At 34.7% G+C, this 23,960-nt stretch overlaps 2 protein-coding genes and 1 long non-coding RNA gene across 4 annotated transcripts; 1 reads left to right on the forward strand and 2 right to left on the reverse strand.

Annotated features, from left to right (window-relative positions):
• Positions 1 to 273: 273 nt before the first annotated feature.
• Positions 274 to 13,191, reverse strand: LOC133852614 (protein tesmin/TSO1-like CXC 2). Its single transcript, XM_062289384.1, has 8 exons — positions 13,056 to 13,191; positions 12,169 to 12,612; positions 10,264 to 10,621; positions 10,091 to 10,165; positions 4,383 to 4,564; positions 4,024 to 4,118; positions 1,202 to 1,268; positions 274 to 413 (listed from the first exon to the last, which is right to left on the reverse strand). The coding sequence occupies exons 1-8, from the start codon at positions 13,189 to 13,191 to the stop codon at positions 274 to 276; spliced, it is 1,497 nt and encodes a 498-aa protein (XP_062145368.1).
• On the forward strand, positions 5,036 to 7,421 carry LOC133852412 (uncharacterized). Its single transcript, XR_009895931.1, has 4 exons — positions 5,036 to 5,192; positions 5,270 to 5,335; positions 6,090 to 6,145; positions 7,146 to 7,421. It is a non-coding gene; the product is annotated as an uncharacterized LOC133852412 (long non-coding RNA).
• Positions 13,192 to 17,778: 4,587 nt separating the features above from the next.
• Positions 17,779 to 23,783, reverse strand: LOC133851701 (protein NDL1-like). Of its 2 annotated transcripts, none has more exons than XM_062288247.1 (11): positions 23,548 to 23,783; positions 23,300 to 23,399; positions 22,866 to 22,963; positions 22,667 to 22,755; positions 21,917 to 21,977; positions 21,751 to 21,837; positions 21,004 to 21,081; positions 20,872 to 20,928; positions 20,707 to 20,762; positions 20,170 to 20,305; positions 17,779 to 18,253 (listed from the first exon to the last, which is right to left on the reverse strand). In XM_062288247.1, the coding sequence occupies exons 1-11, from the start codon at positions 23,605 to 23,607 to the stop codon at positions 18,014 to 18,016; spliced, it is 1,062 nt and encodes a 353-aa protein (XP_062144231.1). In that variant the 5' UTR covers positions 23,608 to 23,783; the 3' UTR covers positions 17,779 to 18,013. The 2 variants fall into 2 exon arrangements, with proteins under 2 accessions (XP_062144231.1, XP_062144230.1); XM_062288246.1 differs by having other exon boundaries at positions 22,667 to 22,764; positions 23,548 to 23,782.
• Between the last annotated feature and the right edge of the window lie 177 nt (positions 23,784 to 23,960).

Raw genomic sequence — 23,960 nt, forward strand, 5'->3', positions numbered from 1 at the left:
ACAAAATTTGGGCGCATATGGATCGGGAATTTGGGCCTCAAGACATTTATTAGAAATAAAAATGATATTTACTAGACTGCTATAAGACTACCATACAATTGGAATGACGCATGTGGCAGTAAAAATCAACAGTGTATAACAGTCTACTAAATAACATTTCTCTTTTAAAAATGGATTCATCTGTAATTTGTATATATTTTTACATTGCCTGTTAACTATACCACTACCATGTTGAAAGATATATAACCACAACATTTCTAAGCATTGGAAACATTACTGCTCTCCTAGTGGAATGAGAGATGGAAATGGTGGGATAAATCTCAGAATTAATTTCATTTTTCTACCAGGCCTCCAACCAGTTGATGACCCAAATTCTCGATTAGGAGGTGAAACCCTCTTAGACTTTGGAGAGACTGATATCACATCACTAGTACCATCAATCTAGGGTCTTAGGAGTTTCATTTTCTTGAATCATTCGAACATGTTTCTCAAATCTGCTGCCCAACCGAGGTGATGTTTTTTTGACAGAGGCAACATAAGATAGAGGACGCTTCCCACTAAAGGTGAAGGACAGTTGAATCGGAGGTCTGAAAAATGAAATAAACACAACATTAAATAACACAATTGGTGCAATCTGGAATACTATATCAAGCTCACAATTACTAGAATTGAAAACCTGCTTATATCACAAGAAGGCGTTATCCGGAGCTTTGGATGCTCTTTTCCATCCTCATTCACTGTCTGTACAGATCTGGAGATCAAAAGTAAATGTAAGCCAAAAAGATCTAGAAAAAAAGTTAGAACTTGTATCTTACTGAAAATTATTACAAGTGAAAACATGCTAATCTTGGAACGAGGTTTAAATGGGAGATGAACATGTTCCTTTTCATCCTCCTTGACTATCTATAAACTTGCACAAGCTTTTGATTCTTCCCCTGTGACCTCAGTTTCTTGCGATCCTATTATATTAAAAGAAAATGAAAAATTGAGATAACTACATTAATTTCATGCCTACTTAATACAATGCCTAGAGATCTAGATCCAAGCAAAGTAGATAGCAGTTGAATTAAGTGATAAGATCCACTAGATATCAATACAAATAGAAATGCAGAAGCATTGCTAGATACATTGACAAAGGAAAATTTTAGAGAATTAACTTTAGGGCAGAAATTAGTGCAAGTCAACAAGATAAAACACTCACCATCCTTTTGACCAAACTCTTTTTTACATCCAGTGCATCTATAGCCGATAGTACATCCGACCCCACTCTTTGTAGACAAACAAAAGTGTCCATATTAGATGATAACTAGCATATAACTCGCGTCATGCGCGGGAAACACCAATTAAAAAGTAATAAATAATGTACAAAGTAATTTAAAAAAACAGTTGTGTTATTCTATTAGAATGCTACATTTAATTTAATACATAAAATTAAAATTAAGGAATAAGAATGCAAATACGTCAACATATATAGATCATATGTATTCAATTTTTATTGATATTAATTCAAAAGACCTTTTTTAAAATAATATAGGAATTCACAAAACAAAGAATAAAATAATGCATTCACATCATTGCAATAACTTGTATTCAATATTTACAAATAGGATAGCCAATATTAAAATTCTACATATAATTTATTAAGTCTATATGCATTAAATTTAAGAACTTATAATAGAGAAGCTGAAATCTGTCAAGCATGATCGTCCTCAATGTCGGAGGACTCAGGTGGTGGTACATTTGTCTCCTCCTGACACTCCAAATTAATCATGTGGTGAAAATCAATAACTTCAGGCATTTGATACAAGTGTTGGTAGCGACTTAGTGATGTTGTCCTATTAGGATCAGATGCCCTTGCAAGAGGGAGTCCCCTGTCTGATATCCCCTCTCGATGTACCTGAACACGTCGTCCCCTTCCACGATTGATGCTAGGAGTTCTAACCATGAAATGGCGTAAATGGAGGACTTCGGATCTCTCGCGACACGCCCAACGTACCAGGCTGAGTAAGAATTCGTTAGGATCTCGCTCATCTTTGTCATGATGTTTGCATGCCATGCTGCAGTCCAAAATATCGATTAAAGGAATCCAAAAGAAAATATTGTTAACAGTTAACATTTTTTTAAAAAAATTAAACCACATTTTTTACAGAATATCATTTACTTTATCAAGCTAAAGTTAAACATATAATAATAATAATAATAATTATTTGGAGGAGGAGAATGTGATCAGCTTCACGTGTCTTGCAAACTATTTTGAGAGATAATTGGATAGATTATTTGTATTCAATACTTTTAAACATTAATTCAAAAGTCATTATGCATAATATGGTGATTTGAACAAAAATTAAGTATAGGAGAAGGAAAATATAGCATTTAAGCGAAAATTTAAAAATGTGATGACATTTTGAAGATCATATGATAAATTTATAAATTAGAAAATTAGAAAATTGAATTTAAAAGAAAAGGCTACACTTATTGCAATCGGTTTCTTATTTTAACCGTGAAGTTTTTACCAAAATACAATATAATTTTGAGAGTACAACGTGGTGTTATGTTTTTGGTAGAAGTGGTATACATAATTTAGAGGGCAAGCACCGTAGGTGATATATCCATCTACCTACAGTTTGTTTTTTTTCTTTTCTTTTCTTTTTTGTAAGAATCTGCCCACAGTTTTATAAGCCCCAATATCACCTTTATCCACACAAGAATACGACAAAATCTAACCATGGAAATACGTGTGCAGAGCGACAGGAGCAACACAAAATCAACGCATATCACATTCTAGAAAGAAGTAGAACATCTAGACTATTCCTGTCAAACAAGTTAAAAAAAAAATAAAAAATTACAGAATTTAAAAAAAGATAGAAATGGAAGGTCTGGATTCTTCTTTTGCCAAGAAGTGAAACAAAATAAAGAAGAAATACAAAAGCAAAGACAAAGAAATAGAACATGCGGGACACAAATACGCAAACGTAATTTTGCAAAAAATCTACCCTGCCGATGAAGTTGAAAGAGAGATGAATCTATTGGAGGCATCTATTAAAGAAGAAGAGGCGAATGAGGAGGATATAGGATACGATATCATCTCCAAGTTTAGGAACGCTATGAAGAACATTGTAGTCAGAAGGGCTCTTTATGCCGGCGTTACTGTCCCAGTTGTGCAGATATGGAAGAAGTATGATGCTTAGATATGGAAGAAGGTAACTATTGTCACTTTTGCTTTGGTTGTTTTCTTACAATTTTTTTTTTGGTAGGCTTTTCTTCTTTTTTGAACTCTTGTCTCCTGCTCTGTCATGTTTACTAAAGCATCTCATGAAATCTTGAAGAAAAAATTTCTTTGGCCATAATTTTGAAACAGTATCTCATCATGTGTCTCATATGGACTTATTCAGTAGAATCCTTGTCTCTACTATTCTGCCTTCTACAGGAGGAAATTATCAAGAAGTATAGGAAGCTATTATCAACAGTTTGGTCACTATATATCTCAACAGACGTTACAAAGAATGTAATGAGGAAGCATAAAAATGCACTATGGAGAAGCAAATATAAAGACAGATACATTATCGTAGAGAAATACACTATGGAGAAGCAAAATAACACAGCCCCAAAACTTAATTTAAAAAGAATTCTAAAACGCATTAAACTTACTCGGTATAGTGGGAATGAAGTTTCAGAGGGTTGTTGTAAATTTTAGTAGAAGAAGAAGGAGAAAACGATTAACTAACAGTTATTTGTTGTTTGCAGTTTTTGCAAACAGTTATGATACAGTTTTATAGCCTTTGCATTCAAATGTTTTAATTGGAAAAAATAACTGAACGCACTATTTAACTTAAACGCTTAAACGTGTCTTTTGATTATTAAACTTAAACTCACCGTTTAACTTAAAATGGACACTTGGAAGCATTTTAGAAAGCCACTTGTCTTAATGTTATGCATTCCTCCTACTGATTCCCCTATTATATATATATATATATATGATTAGCATAAACTATGTAGCATGTATATAATGGGCTGTCAGACAACCTGAAAGCATTCACAGTATTTCTTTAAGCAACTTGATTTTTTGCAGTTGCATCCTCTTTTATGCCTGGCTGAAGCTGGAGTTTTGGTTTCGTCATGAAAGGGAAAAGGTAACTCCACATTAAAAATAGCCAAAAGAAGAACCTAATATCATAAACAGATTAGCAGCACCACCATCACAGCCCAACCCTAACCACAAATTCTTGCAAGGAATTATGCAGTGGTCCTACTTCACCAATGGGGTTAGACTCCATCAAATTGATTAAGTGATGGAGTTTGAGCAAAATGTCTCTGATGCCTCTGGAATTCAAAGCGAGGCTGATTTATTATAAAATTAATATAATCTTGGGGGTAATTTCTTACCCCAATGTCCATAATAGCATCGGTGCTTCTAATCACTTTGGGAGCAAATGTAATTGGGTTGCAAGATTCAATCTGTCTCCAAGTCTCCAGAACAGTGTTTTCATGAATAGGTTTGTTAAAACAATCTTGGCATGAACAAGGCTCAACACAGTAGAGGCCAGTAGCAAAGCATTCGCAGTAACTGTATTGAAGAACATGACCATTAAGAACACAAGCTCATTACTGAAAAGGAAGCAGTCCATAGTATGATGGTGAATATGGGCAATTGTGAGAGTCTTAATGTAACATCCAAGAAAATATTTAATGGGTTTATTAAGTTTAAATAAAAATAAGTCTATTTGGTGTGGTAAAATAAAATAAAATGTTTTATTTTTATTCTATGGACTTGTAAATGGTAGTCAAGAAAATAAAATACAAGAGACTATTTTTAAAGTCCAAATAAAATAGAAAAGAAAAGAAAAAGAAATGAAATAGAATATATATATATAGGAGCATGCCTGCGCCCCACACTCACACAAATGGCCACTTGGCCATTTAATATAGGAATGGCCAAATGACCATCAAATAAAATTAATATATAATAATAATAATAAAAGAAGACAAAGTGGTGCCCATCACCTTTATGGACAAAAAGGTTCCCGAGAGCCTTTCAGAGAGAAGCAGAAAAAAAGAAGAAAAAAGAAAGCAAAAGAGGGAGTCTTTTTGTAGTAAAATTGTGATCTAAGAAGATCTAACGGTCCGATTTTTGATTCGTATATGGAAACGTGATCCTTACACTTGGATCTACGTTTTTACCGATCATTTTTGAGGTAAAATACTAAACTCATGTTTTTTAGATTTTGGATTAAAATCTTGAAATGTGAGTTTAATCTAGTGTTTCCTTTAGGTGATGAGCTTGTTAGAACTTGTTGAAGGCTACCCAAACCATGGGTTTTGGTTTGGTGAGTTTTTGGTGAGTTTCCTCAAACCCTAACTTTTAGGTTATGTATTTTAATTGCGATTTCTTATGTCTAATCCTAAGTAAACCTTATGGGTTAGTGTTGTTAGTGTTTAAATATCAATATTATGTTATGGGTTAGTAAAATAAATTATGGGTTTAAATTTGAAAACTTTAATTTGATGGGTTAAATTAATTTAGGGTTTTTAAGTGTTTAAAACTTAGATTGTTAATTTGTGGATTAATCGTGATTATAGTGATGATTAATCCCAAGTTAGCTATAAGTTTTGTAAAAATAAGTATTTATAGGTTATGTTCTAATGTTAGTAAAAATAAATAATTATGGGTATTTAGTTTAAATAGTATTTGCGAAGTTAACCCTAAGATTTTTTTATGGGTTAATGTTATTTTAAATGTGTTAATGATTTAAGTTAATAAGTTAGTAATTAAGTTGATGCTTATTGTAAAAAAGATTAGTGAATGTGATTTTAGAATTAATGTTAGTATAAAAGTGTTAGTGAAATTAATTGCAGGTTAGTAATTAATATTATGAGTAAATAGTTAAATAGTAATTTTAATGTCTAACCATTAGTAAATACTTTGGGTTAGTATTGTTTGAGTTTTAGTTAGTATCTAGGATTTATGGGTAGATGTTTGGAACCCTTAACAATATTATGGGTTTTTCAACGGTTTAGCCTTTAGTGATTCAAGTGCTAATCAGGGTGTAAATTATTTAAAGTACTAAATAGTGCAATGTGTTATTTTACAGTGATATATTGCAAGGTGGTGTGTAGAAGACCTAGTGATTAACTCCGTGCAGCCAAGGTAAGTATTCTACTCACTGAGAAACTACTATTTTCATATATTATAGAATTGTAAGATATGTGTTTTATAAATCCGAACCGACTGTCTCTTGACAATATGTTTTGGATGTTTTGAGTAGTTTTAATTATGTTGAAATATGACAATAATGTTTATGTGATTTAAGATGATTTGAGATATGAGTATGAAATATATTTGGTGTTTTGAGATATGATTTAAAGTGTTTTATTGCTTGCTACGGTTGGAAATTAAGTTATGCAAATTGTTTGAAAAAATGACATGTTGAACGGTTTGTGTTTTATGAATAAAGCATGTGTTAAAGTCATGTCCATGAAATTAAATGTATAGTATTTGAGCATGAGCATTGAGCATGAAACGAACAAGATCGGGGTTCAATTCCCTTAGGCAAACGAACAAGACCGGGGTTCAATTCCTTTGGCAAACGACCAAGACCGGGGTTTAATTCCCTAGGCAAACAATGACGAACGACAAGCATGCATATCATTTGTTTTATGATAATTGAATTGTTTTCACGTTATGATATATAGTAGCTTTATGCAAGACGTATTAGTATGCATAAGAGTCTCAATGGAAAAGAACTTATGTATATTTTTATCGGATGGTTGCATGATTTAAATGTCAATGTTTTCTAAGTCTTACTAAATCAAAAGTAATATAGTATGTGATGATGTATGTAGTTGTTTCAAACAACGGAACTTCTACGTATAAGCTCAGCTGCATAGTATGCTTTAAATGTTTTTTATTAGTCAGTGTCTGCTATATCAGCTATGGGGGTTTTCAAAAAAAAGTGTATAAAATTGGTGGCTGTTATAGTGTACGAATGACTAGAAAAAGAAAAGTTGGTTCTTTGCGAAAACTCAATAAATAGTATACATCTGAGGTCTTAGTGTATTTATATATGCTAAGACGGTGGGCTCATAATTCTACCTGTACGGATGCGGTAACCCCCACAACGGTACATACATTGATGCTTTGATTGCAGGTTCTGCGGATATAGATATTGACTCGTTCACTTAACATACGGGATGTTATGATTGGAGCACATTACGACAGTCATAAGTCACGGACTCATAGGTAGTCCGCATTTGGGTATTTTATTTATGGCTCGTGTCATACGTGGCATATGTATTTGTTGAGCCTGTATTTTAGTATATAGTCAATGTAATATGTTTTATAAGCCTTAAATAGATAGACTTGTAAATGACTCTTCTTGTAATTAACTGTTATGTATTAAATGTATTTTCGCTTATAATATGTGTTCCGCTGCACATTGATTATTATATTCTGCTGTTAGATGTAACTCTGATTTTCAAATGCATGTTATGTGGTATGTGCCATATGTTGGCTGAGCGACATGTAGTCGTGCCATTGTAAAGATCCGTTTGTATGTTTTCAAAAAAAAAAAAAAACGGGTCGTCACACTTAACTTGATAAAACAAGTAGCATACATAATATAAATGTAAAATTCACTGATATAATTGACACCATGATGATTAAATATGCCAAATTTTACCCGTACTTTACAATTGGAGTTCCATTAAATCCGTAGTCTTAATAATATCAAAGAATATACGCAAAATGAATACTATTCCACTTGGGCATAATAACGACTGATAAGTCTTGAATTATTCGATTCAAGACCCCTTAAATTGCATTTGTTAGACCTAGTTCGTATTGTATATATAACGTTTTGTTGTAGCTTTGTTTTATGTCTTATTTTCAGGTCTTAGTTGAAATCTAATTCAAAACACTTGAATTAGACATGAAAATACATCAAGAGTACTTTAGTCATTTCTAGAGTTCGGGATTGTTCCTACAAGTTGAAGAATTGGCCAAGGCAGTTAGATCGATCGAAATAAAATTGGATCGATCGAAAGTTAGATCGATCGAAATAAAAGTCGATCGATCGAATTCTCCGTCTTCCAGAAAATCAGATATTTCCAGATCTTTGTATTCTTTATGCAATTCAAATCATAAGTTGGATTTTGTGGACAGAAATGGACGCCGACCAGCTCTGTTTGTGCGGCTAGAATTAACTCTTGATGGTCTTTTGTAAATCCAATTCTCTATATATATGAGATGAGGGATTTAGGTTTAAACATGCATCTTTTGGGGTTTGTTCGGATTTTCTCAGGTGTATCACTTTAATTTCTCATGTCATAGTTTACTTTGATGCACGTTTTCTGGGCTTAATTCCAGAGAGCAATTTCTTCTTCTTTTTCCTCTTTGTTCTTCATGTTCTAGCTTAGGTTTTTCTCCCTTTTTGTAATCCGAATTTCATAATTTCAATATAGTTGTTTTTGATCCATTTCTTTCTTGTTTCTTTACTGCTTTCCTTTAAATTCATGCTTAGATTAGATTCAATTCATGTTTAGCTAAATTAGTTCTTAGGGTTTGATCAAAATCCAATCCAAAAACCTATGTAGTGTTCTTGAGGTTCTTAGGATTTTCTTTAGATGTTTGATGATTGTTAAGGGCTAGAGGATATCAAAACCCATGCTAAAAGGTTTTGGTATCAAGATTCCGATCTATTTATTCATGAAAAAGAGTTAAACTTGTCTATGAGTTTTCTTAGATTTCTTGAGTAAAACCAACATTCTTAGAAATAAGAATGATGTCTTTTGCAATGGTTCTACATGACTTGATGTATGACTACCTATTAAAGTCACTTTATAGGGTATGCTAGGGAAGACCGATCATTTCATACCTTTGGTAGTATAGAATGTCTTTCCATTGTAGTTTAATCTTTACAAGGAATAGACCGGTGTGAAACTAGATACCTTATCATTGTGGCCTAGTTAGGGTTTTTGTATATCTTGTATGCTTATTGGGATGTGTTTTAGAGTAGTAAGCTAGGGAGCATTAGTCAATCCATACCTTTGGTAGAGTAAATGTTTTTCAATTATAGTTTAATTTTTACGTGGAGTGGATTAATGTAAAACTAGGTGCTTTATAACTACGTCTTAACGAAAGTATTTTCGTGTCGATGTCGTCGTAATGGTTGATGCCCATTACGCGCTCATATCAAGCATGTTAGGAAGATCCATATAGACTTTAAGCATTTCATTGGTTGAGGATAGGATAAGATCAACACCCTAAGTTTTCTCTTAGTTTGTTTTCAATTTCCGATTTCATTTGCCTTACTTGTTGTAGCTTCAATTCTACAACTCTTGCTTTTGTTTTTATTTTTAAGTTAAGTTAAATACTCTCTTTAGATATCCCGTTACGCAAAACAACCAATAATCTCTGTGGTTCGATCACCCTTACTATAGTACAATCGATACGTACTATTGCGAGTGGTAAACTTATAAATTTAAAATCCACGTAGCCGCTTGGTGCGCTACTAACGACACTCCTATGCACAAAAAGTACAGTGAACTGTACAAACTGAATTTTTTAATTTAGTAGAGACTAGTAATTATCATTTCAGATAACCTCCAGAACTCAATACATGTTAACTTCTGTTATCAAGGCTACTAAGAGCATATTCTCTGGCATCAGAATTAAATTTAGGTTTCTTAAGCTCTAGTTGAGGATACACTGGTAGGCATGTTGGTCGAGATGTATGATGTATACATCTCTACCATCTCATCAAATGTAGATAGTAGATGTTTATGTTTATATATATCTATTATGAATATTTTCTAATTTCTCATGCTAAGTTATCATTGTTCATAAATAACAAATTGATGACTCTCATGCCCCAATTTAACATAGATCAATGACTAAGCACCAAACAACTTGCTGATAACCAACCAAACTTCATAGCTATTTTATATCATTAAAACCAAGGACATTACCAATATTTCAATCCACTATAAAATCTTTCAAGATATTAACACCTGATTTTAAGCATCTTAGATCTGAGTGATGAAAATGATGCACACAAATTTTGAACATAAATATGAGTACATAGAATGAACTTACAGCTTCAAGCATTTTGACTTCTTACAATTACAGCGCTTGTAGCCTTTACTTTCTCCAACATCTTCCGCCTTTAACCTGTTAGGTATCAAAAGTTACAACAAAAAATGAGAATATTAAACACTTATTTAACAAGTAAATGTCAATGTTCAAACAATAGCATTGCCTGCACATGCCTCTTTCTTTTATGGCTACTATGGTCAAACTCTTCACCAAAAGCAAATGTAGATGTTTGAGGAGCAGTTTCTATAACCTGAGCTTCATTGTCACATGGAAGCAATTCACTTTCTAAAGTGTTTAGACTCAAGAATCTATCAAGAGGATTCTGATTAGGTCTAGAGGCCATTGAGTTTGTCGAAGCAGCTAAAAGAGCATTCAAGTGCAAACCACTACCAGGTACCACGGATGATGAACAACCACTTCTGGCATTAACTTGAACCAACTGCTTTTCATCAGAGGCTACTTTACAATCAAATTGTATTGAGACCGAAGAACTACTATTACAATTGAATATTGATTTATTTTTATGAGTTCCTGCCGTTTCAAAAACCAAACAGCTCTGTCGTACATTACAATGCCTTTGAGAACCAGGATGAACAAGTTCAAAGAAATTATCGATGGATAGTATAATTTATGCACTTCAGAGTGTAAAAGAAAGAGTAGGTAACAATTACTGCACAAACAAATGAACAAGGTGAGAGGGACAATGACATGCACAGACACAGAGGTTGCTGTCCTTAGCATAAACTAGACTATGCATCACATTAGGGATGCTTACGCCTATACTAAAAGTATAACCATTAAGTAATAAACTTTGCACAATAACCATTGAATCCATGTTTCAGGATACAGATTATTGAGCAACTGTGTGAATGAGTGCAAATGACTGTTTCAATTACTCTAAAGAAAAGAGAGCCTTAAAGCGTGTTCACTAATTTGGAGATTTTATATTATGTTTCAGAACAATAAATCTTCTTTAAGAACCAACATTACCATTATTTGCTAATATGATTGGCAATTTTTACATTTCAAACCATTAACATATGAACAAGGTAAATAATGGTTTAGTTTCACATTTGACCTTTTATAATTTACCACACAAGACTTGTTTAAGTTCTGCCTTATTTGTTGTGCCAACAATACACCTATACAAAACTTGTGTATCCTTAATACCCAATCCTAGTTCATCTTTACTAACTACTGTTATCTTTACTTAGTTTTAGAGTAGATCAACTTCTAGATAGCATAATATGAAAGGTGTAGCTTGCAATGGTGCTGAAACTGGACTTGATTAACTGGCTATCACCTAAGCACCATTCTTTCATTGAACTAACGCTACAAGTTATGCACACATCATTAGAACAAATGATTGTCCTAGGCATAAAAGTTGATTCTCAAGTACATTTTAGCTACATTATCAGTAAAGCAAGAATCCCTCTTGGTCATAATCATAATTCATAGAAAAGTCTTGATGAAAATGCAGTCACAATCAGATATCATAGAAAAGTATTTCATGGTTGAGGAGCCATATGCCATTAGATAGTAACCTTAATTCACAACGACTTAAAAAAAGCACTATAACTCGAAGTAAAAGGGAGATCTGAAAGATTCTTAGTTAAAGCATTTATATCAATTGACATGTAGTAACTCCAGTTTTATTATTATAATAAATTCTAAACACTTGGAATATTTCTATACTTTCACCCTGAATTGAGTTTCAGAAATGCTACATCCACAATGTTTACTTATACACCTGATACACACCATGCATAAACTTATTCAATCTAAAAGTAGATACATGATGGAGAGACGATATGGAACATGTAATTTAGAGATATTAATCTAAGCTAAGAGTACTCTATAGTAAATGAACTATGAGAAATCTTCGTCTACAATAGATTATTGACACTACATATAAGTTAAAGCTTTAAGAGGCTCTCGTTATATAAATATTATGTACTTCATAATATTTTGGCCTCATCCTATCACAAACCATGTTGATGACGCAGAAGAAAACAGATACATTATTTGTAGATACTCTTCCGCAACCTATAAAAGCAAAGGTCAAAACAATGTAATACCTTGCATCTGGCCTGCATGCACTTCTGCTCCCTTGTGGTCCACTTCATCACTTGAATCACTAACAACTAGCTTATCTAATAGGGTGCTAGAAAGGATTGCAGATGCTGGATCTGTTTCTTTCAGGTCCCCTATTTCTCTTGATTGAGTTTCTGTTTCTCCTATTTCACATAGTTTACAAGTGACGGTACCAACAGATTCCATCCTCTCTAAATCGTTTGCATTGTCTTGTGGGAGTTGTAGGACAGTTGAGATAAAAGACATTGTCCCAGGATCAACTGATTTGTGATCTTGCTCCTTAAAATGCTCTTCATTGATAGATAAATCAACATCAAACAGATCAGCAGTGTCAAAAACCAATGTCACCCAATTGCATGCTTCTTCGTTTTGCTCAATTGAACAGATTCTATGCAAATTTATTTCACTTTTAAATGAATGGTGCTTCCCTTTTGAGTCATCCATGAGTATCTCATCAAATTATGTCAATGTGCCTACCACGTCTAGCACAGTCTTTGTCGTAATCACATCAGAAGGTACCACATTGTCGCCAGGGCTACAACAATCATGTTTCAAGGTCGTTGGAAACTCGATTACTAAATTTGAGTTCACATCGGGTGGCTTAATAGTGATATCTCTTTCTGAACTCAAAGTAGAAAATTTAAGCTGTCCAGCACTTTTAATAGTGACTGAAACTCCCCCACTTGTATTGTTTTCATTTCCACTATAGGATGAATCAAGTTTTGATGGGTTTAAGAAGTGATGCCTGATAACAAAGTTGCTTGAATCGTGAACAACAATGGGTTACATTATTCATTATACGATTGAATAGCAGAAGAATAGGCAAATCAACTTTACCTTCTAAATGAAAATCTAGTTTCTTAGTTGATACAAATCTGTGGTGAAGTAAACACAGATGGAGGAGATGCACAAGTGAGTGAATTAAATGCACAATTAGTTTGTATGAACTTGACTGGCCCAATGGGAGAAAGATTGCTGATGTAATTGAATACAGGAGAATCTTCCATGTGGACAAGGATTATCTCTCAGCACAATAGCACTAAAAACCAAACAATTAATACCCGATTTAGAACAATCACAAACAAATGGAAGTAAATTGTTGCCAACAAAAGACAATAATATTATAGTAAATAGCATGACAATGGCTAGGTTATTAATGAAACATAATGCAACAACTATTCACAAAAAAGAAAAAGCCCATAAAGTTCATCGAAGCATTGGGTTCTCTATCTCCCTTTCTGTGCGCATATAACAAACCCAGTTAAACCCCTATATATGCACTTAGATAAATAGTACTAAAACCCTCATTCTCACTTAGAACTACAGTAATTCACAAAATTTTATAAATTGATAAGAACCTGAAATTGGGAACTCAAAAGAGAACTTTGTTATTGATAATTCATTGATATCCCAACTCATAGACTATGGTTACATTTATAGGATAACTTAGTGTGTAAACAAGGAAAGGAAATAACACTACAAGGAAATGAAATAAGACTTATTAGCTTGCCATATTGAAATAGGCTGAGAAGGAAAGTGAAATAGACTGAGAAGGAAAGTAGCCGTTAGAGGCTAAGCAGGATTTGGAAAGCAAGCTTGGTGCCAACTGCCTCTAGCCGCATGCCTTAGGTGGAACCCAAATTGCTGGAAACCCTAATTGATAGCTAGGATGCCGGAAACCCTAATTGCTATTTGTCGTGCTTATCATAAACACCCATATCAAAATTCCTCAAAATACAGTACGACTGCAATCCCAAATAGAAATGAGAGCTTCACAACAAATTAAGACCCACTGCACCGACATTTTAGTGCAAAACCCAATAAAAAAAATATTAAACATTAAGAATAAAATAAGGAAAAAAAAAAAAAAAAAAGCATATCGAAGCTATTGTAAATTTTAGGCTTTTTAGTGTCAAGGATCAGAAAAGAAATAGAAACTTCTCACTGAATTTTGACCCTTACATACACCTATGAGGGTTATTGGAATTGGGTATTTCATTTTCTTTTTGTGAATTTACTTGTACGAACATGAAATGGAATATAGAGCTTTTCTTTTTCTTGATCTCAATCTTCTTAGTAACAAAAAAGAAGGTGAGAAAAACATAACAACAATGAATAAGAGAAGCAAAAACATTGAGCGAGAGAGAAAGAGAGAAGGGTTTTAGGAAAGACCAACCCAGAAGTGGCGATGACGTGGTTCTTCTCTAGGGTGTCCATTTGCGGTGTGGCTCTTACAGCTTTTGGACCTCTTCCACATTCTCTCTCTCTCTCTCTCTCTCTCTCTCTCTGTGTGTGTTTGAACAAAATATGAAATTGAATCGACGGAGTGGAAAGGCGGGAAAAGAGGATTTTATTTTTATTTTTGCTTTTTTCCCTTGCCCCATGTGTAAGGACCGGACCATTTTCTTTGACTTTGTTATTTGTTGGAAAAAAAAAATAATTCAGCTCCAAAGTTGAGGGTTATTTTGAGGCAGCCTTAAACTACCTTTTATGATAGTTAACACCCTTAAAACTCTATTTTTCTTTTCAATTAACACCATACTTGCTCCTTAGTCTTAAAATAAACGAAAACTTGCCCATACCAATTTTTTATTTGAAATATCTAAAAATTATCCTTCAACAAAATATATATATATATATATATATATATTTTTTTTTTTTCTTCAATGGTTGAACCATCCATTCAGCCCAAGGGGTGGTCCAACCACCCTACCTCTCTTTTTTTAGGTTTTTTTTTTTTTTTTTTTTTTTTTTTTTTTTTTTTTTTTCTTTTAAATGTTGTATTTATAATTTTTTATTTGAAGGACAACCATGACAAAACTTCTAAAATCGGGGTATTTATGGTATTTCAAATAAAAAACTTACACGTGGGTCATATGTCCATCAATTTTAATGCCCAACGCTAACGTAGGGTTCAATTTTTTTTTTTTTTTTTTTTTATTTTTAAGAAAAAGGTAGTTGAAATGGGTTAAGTGTCACAAATAGTAGTTTAAAATAAGCGCAAGTGAGGTGTTAATTTGAGGGGTTAAGTGTATTTTTTGAAAAATAATATAATGCAGAATAATAAATAAATAGAGACAAAGAATTACGTGGTTCAGTCTATGACCTATGTCTACAGGATAAAGCCCAAAGGGAGGGGCTACATTTTGCTCTTATTTCTTTGAGTGATGTTTACAATATAACAAGTGAATTAAATAATACAAATAAACTTTAACTACATCTAGTAATTGTAACTAAGTATAGGCTTCAATTGTAGCTTAGATTCTTGAGGTCGTTTTCCCATGTTCTTTTGTCTGTTTGCTTCCTTTTTGTTGTCCAAAATTGAACAGTGACCATTTAATGTCTTAGGCAATTCGAATATAAAATCCATGTTAAGATTCTCCTATGGAAGGTTAAGCGTAGGTCACGTCGAGTTCAAACCTCTGTTATGTTCCTGACCTTTACTCAATAGATATACACGACACTGTTTGACAATCTATGCCATGTCCCTCTTTAAGCCTGGCCAGAAAAACCGACATTCCAATAATGTGTTGGGAATATATCTTAAAGACACATTGAAAAAAGCCAATGAAGAAGACAAAGGATAATGCAAAACAAAAAATTGCAAGGCACGATGTATACCTTGAAAACTCAGCTACGTACCAAGGGTTGATGGTTTGATTTGAATCTTCTTGCTCCAAGCTTCAATTCACACGTGAACGCTAGGGTTTTTTTTTTTGAACACAGTGTCGTCTTCTTCCATTTCATTCTTTAGAAAAACTCTCCAAAGGGGTACATAACCAGAGAAGAAGCAAACAATACAAGCAGGGCACCAGATACAAATACAACGCCCAAAGGCGAGAAACAGAGCCCGAAGGCCGTCGGAGTGAACAGAGATGAAGAATCTCTACCCACAAAACTAGGAAAACTTGGTTTGAAGCAGCTACCAAACGGTAGACTGTGAATACAAGTAGGAATATACAACAAACACAAACAGAAACCCAGAATGCAGACACCGGCAAGAAACGACTGCCAGAGACGGCGCGTGTAAAACACGCTCCCTCGCCGGGAACCTTCCTAGCGACAGACGACTTCCACAAGCTGAGATCGGCACTTTCCGAGACCGGAGAAAACAGTTGTAGCCCACACACGCAAAAGCAGAAGATCTGAAACGCTGGCGCGTGCGGGTCACGACCGACCATGGATGAACTGCATGGCCTCGAAAAATAACCATCCTGACCAGAAGAGGCCGGCCACCGCACTTGGAAAGTTCTTGTTGGAGAAAAACCAGCCGAGGCTAATAGATCTGACGTTGAACAAAACTCCACCGGAAATCCTCCAACACCCACCGTTTTTCACGGGCTAGCACCTGAAAATCACTCTTTGCCACAAGAAAACTATAGAAAAAAGAAAAAACCAACAACCTCCACCGGTTCAATCACCGGGAGGAACAAAACTCCTACAGCCAAAAGGCTAGGAGACAAAAACCCCTTGCCCTAACGGCCAGGGGAACACCAGCAGCAGGAGGGGGAGACGTGGAGCCCCCCCCCCCGGCGAACGGAGCTCACAGAGTTCTCTCTCTCTCTCTCTAGAAATTTCAGACCTTCTCTCTTTAGAAAGAAGCTAGGGTTTTGAGACCTCTAAACATTCTCCTCAATTATGATTATGAGACCAATAGTGTAGACTTTAATGCCCACGTAAACTCCCGTCAAATAGGTTTGTATGTCCTAGTAAAAGTAGTATTAGGTTTTGTTGCCAAAGTAGAACTTGGAAAGACTAGTCTACCACCTTCTACATACACAACTAGGGGGAGAGTGTCGTTGTGTAATTAGATCAAGCCCAATAAGAGTAATAATCAACTTGAGAAGAAAAATAAAATTAGCTCCAATAGGCTTAGAGCACTCGAGACTTGCCTAAATATGTCTCGAGTTCAGGTAAGGTGAGCCTCACAATAGCCATTTCACAATTCACCCCTAAAGGCCTTTTATTCTTACAGTAACACTTTTTTCCTCTTTGTTGTCTCTCTCTTCCTCAAAGCTTCTCAAAATAAATAAAAATATATGATCATTGTTAGTTAATATGTGTATAAACATAATTTTAAGTTGATTTTTTATTTGTTTTATATTAATATTTTTATGTTGTGAATAAAAAAGTTGATATTTATAAGTTAATATGATTAAATGAATATATATAAAAAAAAAAAAAAAAAAATTGTTGATTTTCCGTACAAGCCAAAAAAATGGTTTTAGCTTAGGAAAATGATTAAAATCACTACTAGATATTAATGCACGAGGAACGACATACAGATAAGAATAATGATTCATTGCCACATTTCTATACAATATATTACCATCTTGGTTATGTGGCAAGTGGTCCCCTACCTTATTTTATTTTTAAAACTTAAAAAGTAGTAGGAGACCACCTTGCCACATAGACAAGGTGGTGAAAAGTTGTATAAAAAGGTGGCAATGAATCATTACTCTACAGATAAATAGTGACCTTTGTAATTTGGTCAAAATACATCAATAAAAAAATTGCTTCTAGAGTTGCAACTTACAAACTAGTGTTTTGTACCCAATGTATGATTATAGACAAAAAAAAAAAAAAAAACTTCCTGAAAGAATAATAGTTCTACCTTCCATCTATATTATATGCCCCTATTCTATCTACAATCAAGTTCGAAAATTACATAACTTCACTTCATCTTAATCACCAATATCCTAACCCAATTTAACAGAATCAAAGAATATGCTATCAAGAAGAAATTACAAATCTATGATGGCTATATATGTGTGTGTGTGTGTGTGAAGCTGAGACACCATTTCCTTCAAACAGTCATTTCCTTCTGCATCAAATTTCAATATCTACTCGGGTTTTGATGGGCTTAAGCTTGATTCCCAGGCTCTCTGGAGAGAGAAGTTCTGGCGCTATGCATGACTGGCTTGAAGGGCTAGTTGGGTTAGAGCCATTACTTGATGAGGAAGCAAAATGTTGTTGTCTGTAGTAACCCAACCCCATCAAGAAGAATTCAATAGGAATTAGCATAGCATATGGATGCTCTTCTGTCACTAGTGAGCCACAAGCTTGAACCTATCAAGCACACGAATAGGACTGTCATACAAGTGAATACACACCCAACTGAAACTGAGAAGTATAATAATAATGATTCAGGATGAAAAATAAATAATTGAGTCTTTTAGTTTTATTTAGGTATTTAATTTTATATTTTAAGAGTTAGTGTTATTTTGTAATTCATTAATGGTCTTGGCTAAAAGTCGGTCAAATTAGGGTTAGGTTTTTGTCAGTGTTTATTTAAGTGTTCTTTTGTATTCCAATGGAGACAGATTAGAATTGATGAATAAATAGATTTTGTTTGTTTGAGTTGTGATTCATCTTCTTCTTATGGTGAGACACATTCCCTTGGTGTGACACCAATCCTTTATGTTTTCCGTTTTTGATTTGTTTGCGGGACAATTCTTCCTGTGATACGTCCAATAATGTGCCATACACATGGAGTCCTCTAGTTCTAAGTACAAATCGTTCAAAAGCAATAATGTGCCATACACATGGAAGAAAATTCTAAAGCTTCGTGATGCGAAGGGATTTATCAGATTTAAAGTGGGAAATGGACACCAGATTTTCCTGTGGTATGATAATTGGCATCCTGCTGGTTGTCTCCTTGATAAGTATAGATTTAGAGCTATCTATGATGCAAGAAGCTATGCAGGAGCAAAACTTTCGTCCATCATCCGTGATAGGGATTGGTTCTGGCCTCGTGCTAGGTTTGAAAGTTTAGTTGAGCTTCAAAGTAGGCTCCCTGAAGTTGATATTGGCATTGAGGACTTGCCAATCTGGAATTCCAGAAATGGAGTTTACTCTTGTTCTGAAACTTGGGAGCTTTTAAGAGAGAAGCAGCCTGTTGTGGATTGGTGGAAAGTGGTATGGTTTTCATTGGCTATTCCACGTCATTCTTTCCTTCTATGGTTAGTTATTAGAGATGCTCTTTTAATGAAATCTTACTTATAAAAAAAAAAGTTATTAGAGATGCTCTGATTACTAAAGAAAAGATGTGTAAATGGGGTTATGCAGGGAATAGCTTGTGTCTATTTTGTCGAGGAAGGCAGGAAAGTAGGAAATCATTTATTTTTCCAATGCAGTTTCAGCAGTCGAGTGTGGAGGGAGTCAATGACTTCTTGTTTGATCTTTATTCCGTATGAGGTTTGGGAAGAAGTTGTTAAGTGGAGTGTCGAAAATTTACATGGCAAAAGTCTGAAAACTAGTTTGTGCAAGCTGATTATTGGAGCTGCTGTTTATCATCTCTGGAAACAAAGAAATGACCTGCTACATGGAAATATTCCTAGAACAGAGGAAGATCTAGTTGCTCAGATCAAATAGGAGATTTGGTCGAGAATTATGGCAAAGGGAACCTTCAAGCGTTCTGCTGAGAACTTAGTTCTCATTCATGTTTGGAATCTGCATAAGAAAATTCTGGTGTGATGTAGTTTCTCCTGTGTTTGTTTGAGTCATTTTGTTGGGTTTAGTTGCTGGGTTTGCTACTGTTATGTAGCTGTATGTGGTTTTTTCTCCCTGTATTGGGTGGATTTTGTTCTAGTTTTTACTGGAGTGTTTGTGCTGCTTGTGTTTGGTTATAAAGTTTTCATTCATGCAAAAAAAAAAGAAAAAAAAAAAAAGAAGCTGAATCAAATATATAGACATAAAAGCAAGTTCTTCTTTCAATTACTGATTCTAAAAGATCAATATTTTTGTCTGGCTTGCTTATCCAAACTCAGAGGCTGCAAAAGCAAATAAGTGCAGATAATCTACATTGAATTTACACTTGAATAAGAGTGAAGTTGATCCAAAGTCCTAGGTGTCATTTTTTTTCCTTCTCTTTTATTCTTCTGTGAAGGGTACTATCCTTCTCATGTTAGACTATAAATGAACATTATTCGATTACCATAATTCAAAGTTAAAGCAAGATAATGCATTGAGAAAGAGCATGCTACCTCAACAAGAGCACAGCTTTTTCTGCCCATTTTGGCACTCATATATACAGATTCAGCATGGAATTCACTGCTATCACCTACAAAAATAAGTGTCTTGCACTGCAGCTTCTTCAAGCCCTTTGTAAGGTCACGCCTCCTGCAAATAGACTATCTGATCAATACCGGCCAGGAGCATTGTTACATGCTATGAAATTTTCCTGAAATTTAGAAATACGGTAACAATGCGAGAGCACAAACTTTGTTTTTTTCAGTTCTTTGTGCCCTATTGATCTATTGAACCATACAACCACCCTCTCTATAGACCCGAAACTGCTTTGTGGTATTACTATGATTACTATGTTAAATGCAGAAGTACCAGCCAGTTGCTTCTTGTTTCCAACTGTAAGCATGTATGTCAAATTCACATCGGCACCACAAAAGGACTTGAACCATAATAACAGGTTCAAGCCTTCAAGGGTTGGGGCATAACAAGTCACACGAACAGGAAGCTGGGAAAACACTTGACGAAGCACGTCTATTGAATATACAAGATCTTACTCATTAATAGCTTGAAGGAAACGCATGACATTCAAACTTTGCCTTTCATCCAGTAACTGTAAGCACATTTCAGAAAAAAGGATCAGCAGCGGTTCAAGTGATATTGACATTATTACCTAAATCAATACTATTCGCAAGAAATTACTGAAACTGAGATTTCCATACCCTTCTGAAACTGTGTATTACGTCTGATTCTGCCCCATGCATGCCACACCTAAGTTCCTACAAGATATATCTGAGAATTATAACATATTCCAATCACAGAAAGTGCCAGAAAAATAAGGTGATGTGTAGTACCTTACTAAAGTAACGCTGGAGGAGGCATTCCTTCAATACACCACACATACCATAAAAGTATAACAAGTTCAACAATACCTGCAAAAGTGGAGTTCATAAAATCTTAAGGAAACCTCACAAGAAAAGAGTATATAGTTTTACCTACTAAAAGGAAAAAAATGAGTATGTAGTACTTTTACCCCCTTTTATAAAAAAATGTAGCCTTGCATTATTGAACTGACATCATTATCAGGTTTCTTACTAAATGATTCTATTTGTTGTGTGAAGAAAGCAACGACTTGGGGGACTGGACAATGAAAAACCACTTTCCTAGGTAGAATCTCCAAGAAGCGTTTAGTGCTAGAGAGTGTTTGAACTTTGGACAATCAGTGCAGCCAACAGGCTCTTAATAGTATCAAATGGTGCATGATGCACAAGGGCTCCCTCCTCCTGCCCATTACCTATATTAGGTTACTTAGGTACACACTTGGACCTAACAAAAATTAAATTGATATACAGTGTTCTGTTGCTACTCATGTCAATGAAGGCACCAGTGTAGCTGATTGGAACATGTGCAATTAATGTAATGAAGGCACTGTAGCTGTCAGTATCCAACATGTCACCCTCCAAGGTGAATACTGACGGCTACAGTGCCTTCATTACATTAATTGCACATATTCCAATTAACTACACTCTATGACTGCTGCCACATTATTTTCACATTCACAAGCAGTCAAGCACTGCTAACTTGGTCATGGAGATCAGAACCTTGTTGTAGAGCCATTCAGTCCATGAGGGTGCTTTACAAAGAGGAGATACGAGAATTAACCCAAGCACCCGCTCTGGATATTTCATCTGCCACATGCGAAAAAACACGACTTACAAAAGAAGAATATCACAACAAATAAAAGGCAGCTAAATTTTAGCAACTTACTGCAAAGAGAGTAAGGATGTAAGCACCAGCTGTTACACCTAAGCACAGAACCTCTTTCAGCCTGAAGTAGAAATATCATCAATAAGTGCTTAAGAACATTTTCAAAGAATTACTTGAAAAAACCACAATCCAGTATGGCTATGAAGTCAAGGAACACTTTGCCCGGTAACAATGAGTCATCTGCCCTTATATTTCAGCTAACTTATTATGAAAATCTCCAGATTCCAAGGTATCAACCCATAGTTCTATTTTTCTTCTTACTAGCATCAGAAACTCATGAAATCCTTCAAGATATTACACTTTTTGGATGAAACTGATGGCTGCGAATATTGACCATGATAACTCTTTAGTTGGAACTCTCTGATATCAAAACACAAGAATAGACTATAAAAGTGGAAGATACTTCCTATTTGCACATAAAAAAGAAAAAAAAGAAAACTAATAGGATACATTCATAAGCTCATAACAATCAGTATGCCACACTCCTATTCCAAATGAAACCAAGGGAGGACAGATTGAATAAAAATAACAAACAAAGCAAACTCCGTAAGGAAAATAAGCTGAGAGATGGAACAAAGCTACAACTCAATATAATCAACATTCATTTCCTGAAATCACTAGGCTGTCAAATGTCAACATAATGAGAATTAAAGCCCCACTGTTCCATTTTTGAGTCCCATTGCCACCAACAGAAAAGAAAGTTATAGTAAAATAATTCAAAACTAGTATAAGAGAATAATATTAACATACCCGAAATAATCAAGCACTTCGGCTACCTGGTCTGCAAGATCGTCCACGCTAAGCAATGGAACATCTGAAGAAATGGAATCAGCTCCCACCTGCAACAACTTTTGAACAAATGGAAGACAGAGACTTTATTAATATCAGCAAAAGAAAGAATTTTACAATGCAACACTTATATCTAAATAAATGCATGGCTGATACTGACCTCATGGCCTGGGGCATCAATGTGGTAAATGCAGAAGTTATGAAGGAGCAAAGAAGCTGCATCTGGGCAAAAGAAGAGGCCTTGGAAACAAGACATGTCTGTGTAAAACCCAACAAACAGTAAACACCCAGAAACTAGAAAACATTATTAGTTTTAACAAATTTGGATTGAACAACACCAAAAACCAATAAAACCCCAGAAAGCAAATAACACTGCCCAGACATTGAAAACTCAAATCTTGGAGTGAAACACAGAGACCCATTAAAAATAACTTCAAGATATGTGGATTAAGCAACGTTTCTCAGGAAATTAAAGCTTCATTCACTGTAAGCATACTTTGAATTGAAATGCAACAACCCACCAAAGCTACCTCCAAGAAAATATAAAAATTAGCATCAACCATTAAAAAAATGAGTACAATAACTGAAGCATACAATTGAGACCAACATCTGGGTATGTTATCAAAGCAGGCTTTTCTTGGTCCCCACATACAAACACAGAGATTGAACCTTTGCTTGTTTTCACCACACACTCCTGCAAAAGCACATTAAGCACAAACCAAAAACAAAAACAAAAATTATACATTACAAACTGACAACAAAGATAGAAAAGAGAAGGAATACAGACTAGAAGTGAGAAATGAATTCTGCATTGAAGAAAATCAAAAGTTTATATCTCTTACCTTCCCTCCTAAAGGTATCATATCAATATCAATGGAAACCGAGCCACTTGACTCGCCCATAACTCAGTCCTTTACTCCCACAGAAAATATCAGACACAGAATGCCAACTCACTGAGTCAGCGTTTCAACGGCACAATGCAAAACTTTCTCAATCACTTGCTTCTTCTACTTCTTGCATCTTCGTTGCCAAGCTTGGAGGTTCGTCTAAAATTACAGAAACACCCTTAACATAGCAACATTACGACAACAGTGAGGTTACTGCGGCTGAGCACAAAGACGGTTATGTCTGCTGTCAACCTTTGACTCCCTTGTCTTTTTAGTCGGTTTCGTGTTAACAAAGTGACCGTTAGGGAGGCTAAAACGGTCAGCTGGGAAACTGATAGGGGCAGCCTTTTGGATAGGACATTGAAACG

This window comes from Alnus glutinosa, chromosome 12, assembly GCF_958979055.1.
Source record: "Alnus glutinosa chromosome 12, dhAlnGlut1.1, whole genome shotgun sequence".
Taxonomy (NCBI): domain Eukaryota; kingdom Viridiplantae; phylum Streptophyta; class Magnoliopsida; order Fagales; family Betulaceae; genus Alnus; species Alnus glutinosa.